Genomic DNA, 12,917 nt, shown 5'->3' on the forward strand with positions numbered 1-12,917 from the left:
TTCATTTCTTACCTTAAGGCCAGAAAGATGATCTCTAAGGGTTATCTCTATCATCTAGTTCGGGTTAAGGATTCTAGTTCCGAAACCCCAACTCTTGAGTCAGTTCCTGTAGTCAATGAGTTTCCAGAAGTGTTCCCAGAAGATCTTCCTGGAGTTCCTCCCGAAAGGGAAATAGACTTTGGAATTGATCTCCTTCCAGATACCCAGCCTATCTCTATCCCTCCTTACAGAATGGCTCCAGCTGAGCTTAAGGAATTGAAAGAGCAGTTGAAAGACCTTCTAGATAAGGGCTTCATCAGACCCAGTATTTCGCCATGGGGTGCACCAGTGTTGTTCGTGAAGAAGAAAGATGGTTCTCTCAGAATGTGCATTGACTATAGGCAGTTGAACAAGGTCACAATCAAGAATAAGTATCCCATCCCCAGGATTGATGACTTGTTTGACCAACTTCAGGGTGCTAGTCATTTCTCAAAGATAGACCTCAGATCAGGTTATCATCAGCTTAGAGTCAGAGATAGTGACATTCCGAAGACAGCCTTCAGAACTCGGTATGGTCATTATGAATTTGTAGTTATGTCATTTGGACTAACCAATGCTCCTGCAGCTTTCATGGATTTGATGAACAGAGTGTTCAAGCAGTACTTGGACTTGTTCGTTATCGTCTTTATTGATGATATCCTCATTTACTCTAGGAATGAGGAAGAACATGCGAGTCATTTGAGAGTTGTTCTGCAAACTCTCAAAGATCGCCAGTTATTTGCAAAATTTAACAAGTGTGAGTTTTGGTTACAATCAGTTGCCTTCCTTGGGCATATTGTGTCTAGTGAAGGAATTCGAGTAGATTCCCAGAAGATAGAAGCAGTGAAACAATGGCCCAGACCTACCTCTGCTACAGATATCAGAAGTTTCTTGGGTCTAGCGGGCTATTACAGACGGTTTGTGGAAGGATTTTCATCCATAGCCTCTCCATTGACTAAGTTAACTCAGAAAAAGGTTAAGTTCCAATGGTCAGATGATTGTGAGAAAAGCTTTGCAGAACTGAAAACTAGGTTGACTACAGCTCCTGTCTTGACTCTACCAGAGGGTTCAGATGGTTATGTGATCTATTGTGATGCATCCAGAGTCGGCCTAGGTTGTGTGTTGATGCAGCGAGGTAAGGTTATAGCTTATGCTTCTAGACAGCTTAAGGTACATGAGAAGAATTATCCAACTCATGACCTCGAGCTAGCAGCAGTGGTGTTTGCACTTAAGATTTGGAGACATTACTTGTATGGTGTTCACGTAGATGTGTTCACAGACCATAAGAGCCTTCAATATGTGTTCACCCAGAAAGAGTTGAATCTTCGCCAGAGAAGGTGGCTAGAGTTCCTCAAAGATTATGATATGAGTGTGCATTACCATCCTGGTAAGGCAAATGTAGTAGCAGATGCCCTTAGCAGACTATCCATGGGTAGTGTAGCACATGTTGAGGAAGAAAGGAGAGAGCTAGCAAAGGATGTTCACAGACTTGCTCGCCTAGGAGTTCGTCTTATGAGCATATCAGATGGTGGTGTAACGGTTCAGAATGGGGTAGAATCTTCTTTAGTAGTGGAGGTTAAGGAAAAGCAAGATAGTGATCCAATCTTGCTTGAACTTAAGGGTGCAGTCCACAATCAGAGAGTGGAGGTTTTCTCCCAAGGGGGAGATGGTGTACTTCGCTATCAAGGTAGATTGTGTGTTCCTGATGTGGGTGAATTGAGACAGCATATTCTCGCAGAAGCCTACAATTCCAGATATTCTATTCATCCAGGCGCCACTAAGATGTACCGCGATCTGCGAGAAGTCTATTGGTGGAATGGTATGAAAAAAGATATAGCAGATTTTGTGGCTAAGTGCCCCAATTGCCAGCGAGTCAAGGTAGAACATCAGAAACCAGGAGGTATGACTCAAGAGATTGACATTCCTACTTGAAAGTGGGAAGTGATCAACATGGACTTCATCATAGGTTTACCTCGTACTCGCAGACAACATGACTCCATTTGGGTGATTGTTGATAGGGTTACTAAGTCTTCTCGCTTTTTGGCGGTCAAGACTATAGATTTGGCGCAGGATTACGCCAAGCTTTACATTAATGAGATTGTGAGGTTGCATGGGGTTCCTTTGTCTATCATCTCAAATATAGGTCCCCAGTTTACCTCTCATTTCTGGAAGTCATTTCAGAAAGGTCTTGGTACTCAGGTTAACCTTAGCACAACATTTCATCCACAGACGGATGGTCAGGCAGAGCGTACCATTCAGACCTTAGAGGACATGTTGAGAGCTTGTGTGATCGACTTCAAAGGTAATTGGGCTGATCATCTTCCTTTGATTGAGTTTGCCTACAACAATAGTTATCATTCCAGCATTTAGATGGCCCCTTATGAGGCTTTGTATGGGCGTAGATGTAGATCTCCAATTGGTTGGTTTGAAGTAGGTGAAACAGCCTTGATAGGACCAGATTCGGTCTTTGATGCTATGGAGAAAGTGCAACTCATTAGAGATAGACTTAAGACTGCTAAGAGTCGCCAGAAGTCTTATGCAGATGTGAGAAGAAGGGAACTAGAGTTCCAAGTTGATGATTGGGATTTCCTGAAAGTGTCACCTATGAAAGGGGTGATGAGATTTGGCAAGAAAGGGAAGTTCAGTCCCAGATATGTAGGCCCTTTTCGGATCTTGAAAAGGATTGGTAAAGTGGCTTATGAGTTGGAGTTGCCAGCAGACTTAGCAGCAGTACATCCAGTCTTTCACATTTCTCTTTTGAAGAAGTGTGTAGGTGATCCAGCATCCATAGTGCCATTAGAGAGTGTGGCCGTGAAAGATAGCCTTTCATATGAGGATGTACCAGTTGAGATTCTCGATCGTTAAGTTAGAAGGTTGAGAAACAAAGAAGTCGCTTCAGTCAAGGTTTTGTGGAGGAGTCAGTCCGTAGAGGGAGCTACTTGGGAAGCAAAAACAGCCATGAAGTCCAAGTATCCTCACCTCTTTCCTTTCGATTCCATTCCAGCTTGAGGTAATAGTTCCTCTTCAGTTTTTCAGTCATTCATGCGTAAATTCAGTCTTAGAATCATGTTCCTTCAGTTTGTACTTGCATTTTCAGCGTATTTGCATGTTTTTGGAACTCAGTTCAGTCAGAAATTCAGTTCTAAGTGTTTAGTGGTAAGGATTGCAGCCCTCTTCCTACATTTCAGCTAATTTAGTCTTCATTCGAGGACGAATGGTCCCGAGGGGGAGATAATGTAACACCTCGTATCCGAAACGGACCAAAAATGCAGATTTTGAGAAGTTGCAGGTGCAACTTACGGTCACCATCCACGGATCGTAGGTCAGACCATGGCCCGTGCTGGTGGTCCGTGGTTCACCACTGCAACCCCTCCCCAAACCTGCTCAGAAAATTGGCTAAGTCCCGACTCACGGACAGACCCACGGTCCGTAGATCAAACCACGGTCCGTGGTCTGTGTCCGTGGATCGAAACTTCCCTTACCAGCCTCTGACACAAACTACGATCGACCAGCACGGACCGTCATTCGATCCACGGGCCGTAGGTCTGACCTTAGACGAGGGTCAGCAGCCAGTTAGCTCAAAATTCTGATGGGTCAACTTTAGATGGTCATAAATATTAGCAAAAAATGAATTATGTGTCCCATGACCTATGGTTATATAGATAATTGAATTATCTTTCCAACACCACCAAATTTACTAAATTCTGACCTCCGAGTAAAACTTTATGCCCATTTTAGTGAAGCCCTGTCGGGCAGACTCGACCTACAGACCCAATCGACGGACCGTAGGTCCATTCCGTCAGTCACTCCGACAGCAGTTAATTCAGGGGTCTTTTGGTCTTTTCCTATTTCGTTTAACCCCTAAGATACGTCGTTTAGACCCTAAATCATGAGATTTTAATTAGTTTAAGCCTAGAAACATAACTAGAACTTACCTTAGTCAAAATCATTAATCAAACTTAGAAAATTAGAAGCAAGAGAGGAGAAAAAAGTCAAGAACCCTAGTTCAAGAACGCAACGAGGTTCCTTCAGTTCCAGCCCCGAAATTGAAAGATTTCTCCGTGGAATTCGTCACCAGGTATGTGGAATTTCACTAATGGGTTCCTTTCGCCCAGTAGGTCCCTAGAATTCAGTCAGATTCTTGATTCCATGATTATGAATAGACCTAGGGTTCTAGAATTTCAACAGATCATCAGGAATTAGTTATTTTAAAGTTTCAAATCAGATTATCATATTATTGCTCAGCTTATTGCATGAATTTCGGAACCCTAGCTATGTATTTCTTTAGTTCTTGAATTACACATGCTAGGTCAGATATTTCAGTATTCAATTTTACATGCCTCAGTTTATGAATGCATCATTATCAGATTAATTGTTGCATTCTCAGTTTGCATGTTCAGTTTTGAGCTATCCAGTATTTATAGAAATTCAGTCATAACCAATTAACTACTTAATTCATTGGGAGTAGCATAATACCGAGTTGGACTAGGGTTTAGCGTACCCATATAGTCCCAGAACTACGAGCCACGTAGGTGTAAGTCCCCTCTGTAGGCAACATCAGTTTAGTGATCACGCCAGCATGCCTCTATACCTCTGGCAGGGTATATTGGGTCCTCTCGATGGGGCGTATACATCGGACTCCACATTTAGCTTATGTGGTTTTATGTCGGTTATTAGTAGCTCCCACAGTTCAGTCAGACTCTTTTGCATTGACCATATTTCAGTACAGTCAGTATTTAGTTTCAGCATGTTATAAATTTGGTCATTGCATTCAGTATTTTCAGTATCTATATCATGTCCAGATTATTTCATTGCTTTATTGCTTTGTTCAGTTATATGTTATTTCAGCTTTACTCTATCCTGCATGCTTAGTACCTTTCAAGTCCTGACGCATACGTGCGCTACATTTTCTCGTGATGTAGGTTCAGGTTCTCAGCATCTAGATCACGCTTAGATCTGTTCTCGATCTTCAATTCAGCAGCATCAGTGGTGAGTCCTCATTCTTCGAGGACTAGTGACATGTCTATCTTTATTGCTTTTAGTCTTTAGTTTCAGTTTTGCTAGACCTAGCTGGGGCCTATCCCAGTATTTCTAGTCAGTTAGAAGCTTATTTCAGACATAGTTAGATTCAACTTAGTATTTTGAGTTTGATATTTCTTTTGTATTAAACTCTCAGATTTGTTATAGTATATTGGTATTCCCCATCTTTTCAGATTTATTTATGATTTAGCTTCCGCATCAGTTTATTATCTTTAGTATGCTCATGATCATGCCAGCAGGGTTAGCTTGGGATCAGTTGTGGTCCTAGGTCCCGTGTCCACGTCTCGGGGGTAGCTCGGGGCGTGACACCTTGCTTTGAGTCGTTCACGACCATAATTCGGCATGAACCATATTTTAAGAAGTCTTTTACAAATGTTTTAACTTTGTTTTAAGACTTAAGCTTTGAGTTGAGTAAAGAGTAAAAGTAAAGTTCATTTCTTCAAAGATTACACGGGAACTAAGTATTCCCAAGAGTTAAAATGTTTTCACATTCGAACAAGAAAGGAAACACCGATTTCCAAGTGAGTTTTTAAGCTAAGTTTTGAGTAATTATCTCAAACCAAAGAAAGAGTTTTGTTTTAAAAACATATGAGCTAAGTATATTTTTTGGAGTAGTATTGAGCACAGATATGGGGATGCGAGTTCATAATAACTCAAGTCTCCATAAATCATGTAGCCATCATGGGTAGAAAACAAATCATATTTTTTAGATGATTCTTTAGTGTTTTTTAGCATATACTAGTGGATCCACTTAGTTAAGACATTCTATATGATGGCAAAATATAAGACAGTTCTGGCAGCGTGGGCAAGACGTTGTATCATCACTTAGGCTCATAGTGGTGGTTGTCGGTTAGAGAAACTCCCACAAAGTTATATTATATTTTTATATATACAAATTGAGTATATTGTTTTCTTAAATACACTGAGTTGCTTTTTATTGTTTTAAAAGTTTTTCAAATATTGCATCACTTATTGTTGCTTTATATTGAGTTGAATATCCAGAGTTGAGTAGCTTGAGTTGAGTACCTTCGAGTGGAGTATCTTGAGTTGAGTATCTCAAGTTGATTTGTACTTCATTGTGTCTAAAACCTTATTGTTGAGTTTCACTGAGTTGAGAACCTTATTGTTGAGTATCTTATCCTTGAGCACTTTTGGGTTGAGTAAGTTTGAGTAGTTTTGAGTATCCTTGAGTATTCCTTTATTTGATTAAGTTTGAAAATAGGTAACTATGTTTCCTTTTTATCAAGTTTCAAGCCTATGTTATGTTTTAGAATTCCCCTTACATGCTCGTACATTCCACATACTGAGTCATTTGGCCTGCATCCTTTCATGATGCAGATTAAGGTATTCAGGATCATCAACAAAAGCTTCATTGATATCACATGAAGTTCGAGTTAGCTATGGTGAGTCTCCTTGTTTCCGAAAGATTTCATTTACTTTTCAGTTTTGTCAGGATGTTGTGGGTCTTTTCCCGTCTTCCATCTATGTCATTTAGAGGCTTCATAGATAGACAGTATAGTTTCAAAAGTCTGTTCATTTATTTTATTAAATGTTTTAAAGACTTAAGTTGCCTATTTTATGGCGAGTTGAATGTATTATTTTTATTCTTAGTTGTTCATTTGAATTAAAGTTTTGCAAAGTTGAGTTTATTGAATTTTATTTCAGTTTTAAGCTTTTGCATGTTTAAGTTAGTCTTCCGCTTGTAGTCAGCTAGGATGAGGGTTCGCTTGGGAACCAGTAATGGTTCTTGAGTGCCGGCCACGTCCAGGGTGTAGACTCAGGCAGTGACATGTTTACTTGTCCAATTTAATATAAATTAAAGTGATTGCTTGTGCATATCCACGCAAAAGTCAAGTTAAAAAGCATATATATTTATTATGCCGATAACAAACTTATTAAGTTTGGTGTTTATATGAATTCAATGAATGACACATATTTTTCATATGTATATTTTGATAATAATTACTCCGTCCCATTTTATGTGAGGTGGTTTGACTCAGCACGGAGTTTAAGAAAGAAATGAAGACTTTTAAAACTTGTGGTCCAAAATGAATGATATAAATTTGTGTGACTGTAAATCATTTCATTAAGGGTAAAATAGACATTTTATAGTTAAATTGTTACTTAATATAGAAATGTGTCATTCTTTTTGGGACTGATTAAAAAGGAAAGTAAGTCATGGGACCGAGGGAGTAATAAATACTATATTTTTCTTTTTTTTTGTAAATAATACTGGTTTTGGATTTTTTTTAAATTTATGTTATGATTATTGTGAAATTAGGTATCTCTTCTTTCCCGATGGGTCACAATTGATTAATTATATAAAATATATGTATGTTATTTGTATATGTAGATATATCAGTATCACGACTTCTTCATCTTAATTCTCAACTACCTCAAGTCATTGTTGGTAGTTTTACTTTTAAAATTTTTGGAATGAGCTATCATAACTTTTGGAATCAAGACGAGTAGACAATTTTCAACATGATTTGTATGTAATTCAATAAGGCATATATTAATGAAGACATATCTATCTTTCATAATTTGCATATTACAATTTTATTTTATTTTCATCTCCTAGGTTTGTAGCTTTAAAATCATCATGATTCAATATGATTTATTTTGTAAATTATATATAAATAATCTAATACTTAGGTTATAATATAGCATGAAATCATATATATTGGTTTTCATGACTTGCATGCCCATTTTGAAATACATTTTTTCATCTCATGTGTTTTTAAATTTGAAATCATAATGATTAATCTACCTGATTTGCAAGTAATTCAACACGATAATTAGATCTAATAGAACATGAAGTCATACTAGTCTGTTATGACCTGCATGTCATAGTTCTGAAATATATATTTTTATCTCTTGTGTTTGTATTTCTAAAATAACCTGATTGAGTACGTGTAGCATGAAGTCATAATTATTTATCACGACTTGCATTTTACGGTTCTAAAATACTTTTTTGTTGTAGCTTTGAAATTAATTATAATGGGAGCAACTCATCAAGAATTAAAGAAAATAAATGAAAAAATAAACCAAAAGGCTCATTATTAAAGGATCTCAGTGTAGATGCAAACCTTGGAATATATAGAAATTTGAGACACCATAACCCTATGCACTACACAGCTCTATGACAGGATGTGGGACATAGAGTCTGTTTCCCTTTTGAAAAAGTTGCACTAAAGTCATTACACATTTCAAATCTCAATATCTATATCCATATTAAATCCCGACTAATCCATATTTACGTATTACAAATTCTATTTGTAGGGCAACACTTTCAACATAGTAAAAAAAAAAAAAAATTTCATATCTGAAGCTCGAACGCAAAACCTCTTATTAAGATTGAAGAGATCCAACCATCCCACCACAGCTGGTGTTGGTATCCAATCCCCTTTATTTTTTTCAATAAAAAACATTTTTTCCTTTAGTAGTTTCATGGATCTAAAGTAAGGAACAAAAAGTGACTAATCACCCTAGATATCAAGAACTCTTTGTCTCACAATCTCTATTCTCCATCTCTCTCAATCTTTCAAAATTCCTTAGAGAAAATAAAAAATAAAAGATCAAGAATGGCATTAAGTAACAATGTGATAGGGTGCATTAACTTTGTAGCCATGCTACTTTCAATTCCAGTAATTGGTGCTGGAATTTGGCTAGCAATGGAACCTGACAACTCTTGTGTCAAAATTCTACAATGGCCAGTAATTATATTAGGGGTTCTTATTTTAGTTGTAGCACTTGCTGGTTTTATTGGTGGATTTTGGAGAATTCCAGCATTATTAATTTTCTACCTTATTGCTATGCTTATTTTAATAATATTGCTAGCATGTTTGGTGGTATTTATTTATATGGTTACTATTAGAGGTTCTGGTCATATGGAACCAAGTAGAACATATTTGGAATATCATCTTGAGGATTATTCTGGTTGGCTTAGAAGGAGAGTTCAAAGTTCTTTCAAATGGGATAGAATTAGAACTTGTCTTAGCTCTACATCAATGTGTGCTCAATTGAATCAAAGTTATAAAATGGCTCAAGATTTTTTTAATGCACCTTTAAGCCCTTTGCAGGTATGTTTTTTTTTTAATTTTGGTATTTATGTTTTGAATTTACTTGCATGAATTCATGGTTTTATGATTTTTTTAAACTCATATAAATGTGGCACATGAGAAAAAAAATTAAAACTATTTGGTTATACATTGTAGTCAATTTTTCTTCAACTTTGAAGTTGAGTTTGAAAAATTGGTTCTCATCGCTCTTTTTTTAAAGTTAGGTAAATATTTTGTCACAAAAACTTCAACATTTTTTCAAATGAAGTAGATGTCTAAATATAATTTCAATTTTTAATGTCTTTTTTCAACTTAACTTCGATTTATTTTATTTTTAATATCACAAATTCATGATGTCCAAATGCTTACTTAGAAACTTAATTCTTTTTTCTTCAAGAATATATCTTATGAAGATTTTATTTGTTTATTTACTATTATTTGAACTTGAAAAAGAAAGTACTACGTTTACTTTTGACGCAATGTTTTATGTATATTGTACAGATCTTGTTGCTAGTAAAATATGTAGAAATTTTGTAATGCTAATAAAACTATTTTTGTAATAATAATATTGTGTTGAAAATGATTTAAATAGAGCAACATGAAAAGTGAGGATTTATAAAGTAGATCCGAATTTGTTTGTAATGGAAGCTTAGTTGAAGTTTCTATTAGAAATGTTTTTAAAAGGAAAACTTTATTTCCTTAGAGAAAAACCTTTTTTAAAACTTGTAATTATACCTAGAGTGATTCCCACATCAAAACAAGTACTCCACCTAAAGCATAGACAAAGAATTAACATTAAGCAAACAGGCTTTATTAATTAAAAGACACAAGAATCTTATTCCTTTTTCATGTGGTAATATGCCTAGAATTAACTTCTTTTTAGATATTACTCCCTTAGTCTCAAAATAAGTGTTGCTTTAGAAATTTCAATTATACTTTGAACTCTGAAGTATTAAAGAACTATATCTTGTTAATTATTGTTCTATTCTCAAGAAACATCTAACAAATAGGATTAAGTTAGTAAACCGTTACCCTTTTTTTTAATGAGCGTGAAATGAGCTAAAACGACACTTATTTTGGAACATAGTTATTCTCTAATACTCTTTTTTTTTTTTGTTTCATTTTGCAGTCAGGGTGTTGTAAGCCACCAACACAATGTGGTTACACATTTGTGAACCCAACATATTGGATTAGCCCAATAAACAATGCAGCAGACATGGATTGTTTGAATTGGAACAATGACCAAACACAACTTTGTTACTCTTGTGATTCTTGCAAAGCTGGATTATTGGCTAATTTGAAGAAAGAATGGAGAAGGGCTGATATTATTTTGCTTATAACTCTTGTTGGATTAATTTGGGTTTATTTGATTGGGTGTTGTGCTTTTAGAAATGCCAAAACTGAAGAAATATTCCGCAAGTACAAGCAAGGTTATGCTGATACTTAACATGTAATTTATTTAAGGCGGATTCAGAGTCTAGAATTGGTGTGATTATATTATATGTATGCTACTTAAATGTTGTTTTTTTCTCCCATTAGTATACATATTTTGAATTGAAAATAGTGAGTTCAATTGAACTCGCCCTAAATGCCTCTGTTCTAGACAATTCTGCTTATTGATTTTGTTAATTTGATGTTTTTGAAGATTGTCTAGTTTCAAGTAATTTGATGTTAATTTGATTAACTTTCAAATAATTTTCCACTCAATTTCCATCCCTTTTTTTAAAAAATATCATTCGATTCACTTTCAAATCTTTGGATTCCTTAATATTGTTCATGTTGAAAAAACTAACCCCCGACCCCACCCCTCCAAACCAACAACAGCAACCACAAAAAAAATATGGAAAACACTTGTATCTATGCACCACATGTGTGCCGCAGTTGATCGAGTTGCTCATCTCTTAATCAAATGTCTTGAATTCGAGCTTTAGATATGAAAAATTTCTTGGTAGGAAGTGTTTTTCTCTAATGTGGCTGTTGTGTAAATTGAAAATAGTCAGACTCCAATATGAGTATCGGATCACGAGTGCAAAACAAATAGGGCATTGGGATTGATGTCTTGACTATTTGGTCTGGAAAATTTGACTTTAGTGGTAGCACGAATTACAAACAAGACCAGTTTAACATCATTTACGGGACGCGCCGAAAGTTAATTCTTTTTTTTACTATTCCCTTCAAAAATCCAATTAAAAAGAGACATAGCAAGAAGTAATTATCTGGTGTGGGTCATTTCTTTTGACTTCAATAATCATTGGATGTTGCTCCATATCTTCCTATGGTAAGTCTTCTTAATGCACAACAATTGGCCGCAAATTTTGCAACATTATGAGCCTTGTGATTTCTTTACTATACATAGCAATAGGAAAATGGAGAGGAGATTACGAAGGAAGAATTAATAACTTTTCATTAATAAAGCGAAATGGTCTGGTGGACCTTTATACTTGTATGTATTTGTATTTTGGACCCATTTACTTAACTTTTTGTCAATTGAACCCTTAAATTAATAAACTCAATGTAACTTAGCATTTTAAACTCCCTTGGCTCTGTGTGTACTTCAAACTCTCAACAAAAATGACATAACATCATCCACGTTAGATTTAAAATTGCACATCATTTATTATTATTTTTTTAAAAAAATCATTTTTTCTTCTTTTTCACTCCATTCCTCTCCATTCTTCTTGACCACCCTTCTCTCCATTTTTTTATATTAGATCTCACCATCACAACCTTTCATTCTGAGTTTCTGACCATCAATATCACTAAAATTCACCATTTTTCTCTATATTTTAATCATTCATCACTTCCGGTCACAATTTTTTACCACTTCGTCCATCACTTAAACACCATAAACCTCTTTTCTCCATTATGTCAACAAATTATCACTAAAATACTTCAATATATCTTATTATTTATACACAACTTTACCCAATCCACTCCACATGATTTCATAAGAAACATTTAACTATTACTTTTTACCCACCAAAATTATCAGATCTGTCTCCTCACAAATTGTAGCTTGATTTTATTCCTAATTTGGGGGGAAAGAAAAAGTAAAAAAACAAAAGAAAAGAAGAAATTGGAGAGTTGTGGGGAAGGGGGACTCGGTGGGGAAAACGTAAGAGAAAAAAAATGAGGAGGAGGTGGGGGAAGGAAGATAGAAGTGAAATTAAGTTTGAATTTGTTTTTTGGTCTTTTTATTGTACTTTTATTTTTCTTTTAATTATTTTTTATTTAATTTTTTTGTGTTACGCTCTTTTTATGCGTGAAAACACGCAATTGTTTCAAGTCAACAATTATGTTGCCACATAAGCTTGGTCAATGGTCAAAGGGATTTATTATGTTGAATTTCATTGAGTTTAAGAGTTTAGTTGACAAAGGATCAAGTAGAAGGGTCCAGAATACAAACGCATACAAGTATAAGGGTTTGTTGACATTCAATTTTAGACCTCCGCAATTTAAGTTAATCATCGAACTTCTTTAATTTCAAATGATTGAAAATAATTAGTTTTATAAAAAATTCAAAAATAAATAAATAAAATAAATATAGTTTGCAAGTTATTTTAAATAGTTTTGTCACTTTTTTAAATAATATATATGATTTATGTAATTATGTATGAAATAAGTGTATCCTATTAATATCCGAAAATCATCTAAAAAAAAAAGATTTTATATTCTTTAGTGTATTTTAAAGTGATGGCTAATTTTGAGTTAATTAGTTTTTGTTATAAATTCAAAATATTTTTCGTGTTACTTTTATGTAAATTTTGTCAATATATATATATATATATATATATAATT

At 35.1% G+C, this 12,917-nt stretch overlaps 1 protein-coding gene across 1 annotated transcript; it reads left to right on the forward strand.

Annotated features, from left to right (window-relative positions):
- Positions 1-8,570: 8,570 nt before the first annotated feature.
- On the forward strand, positions 8,571-10,735 carry LOC125878396 (protein TORNADO 2). Its single transcript, XM_049559641.1, has 2 exons — positions 8,571-9,140; positions 10,249-10,735. Exons 1-2 carry the CDS (start codon positions 8,643-8,645, stop codon positions 10,564-10,566), a joined length of 816 nt encoding a protein of 271 aa, XP_049415598.1. The 5' UTR covers positions 8,571-8,642; the 3' UTR covers positions 10,567-10,735.
- Positions 10,736-12,917: the final 2,182 nt, after the last annotated feature.

Source organism: Solanum stenotomum, chromosome 10 (assembly GCF_019186545.1).
Source record: "Solanum stenotomum isolate F172 chromosome 10, ASM1918654v1, whole genome shotgun sequence".
Lineage (NCBI taxonomy): Eukaryota > Viridiplantae > Streptophyta > Magnoliopsida > Solanales > Solanaceae > Solanum > Solanum stenotomum.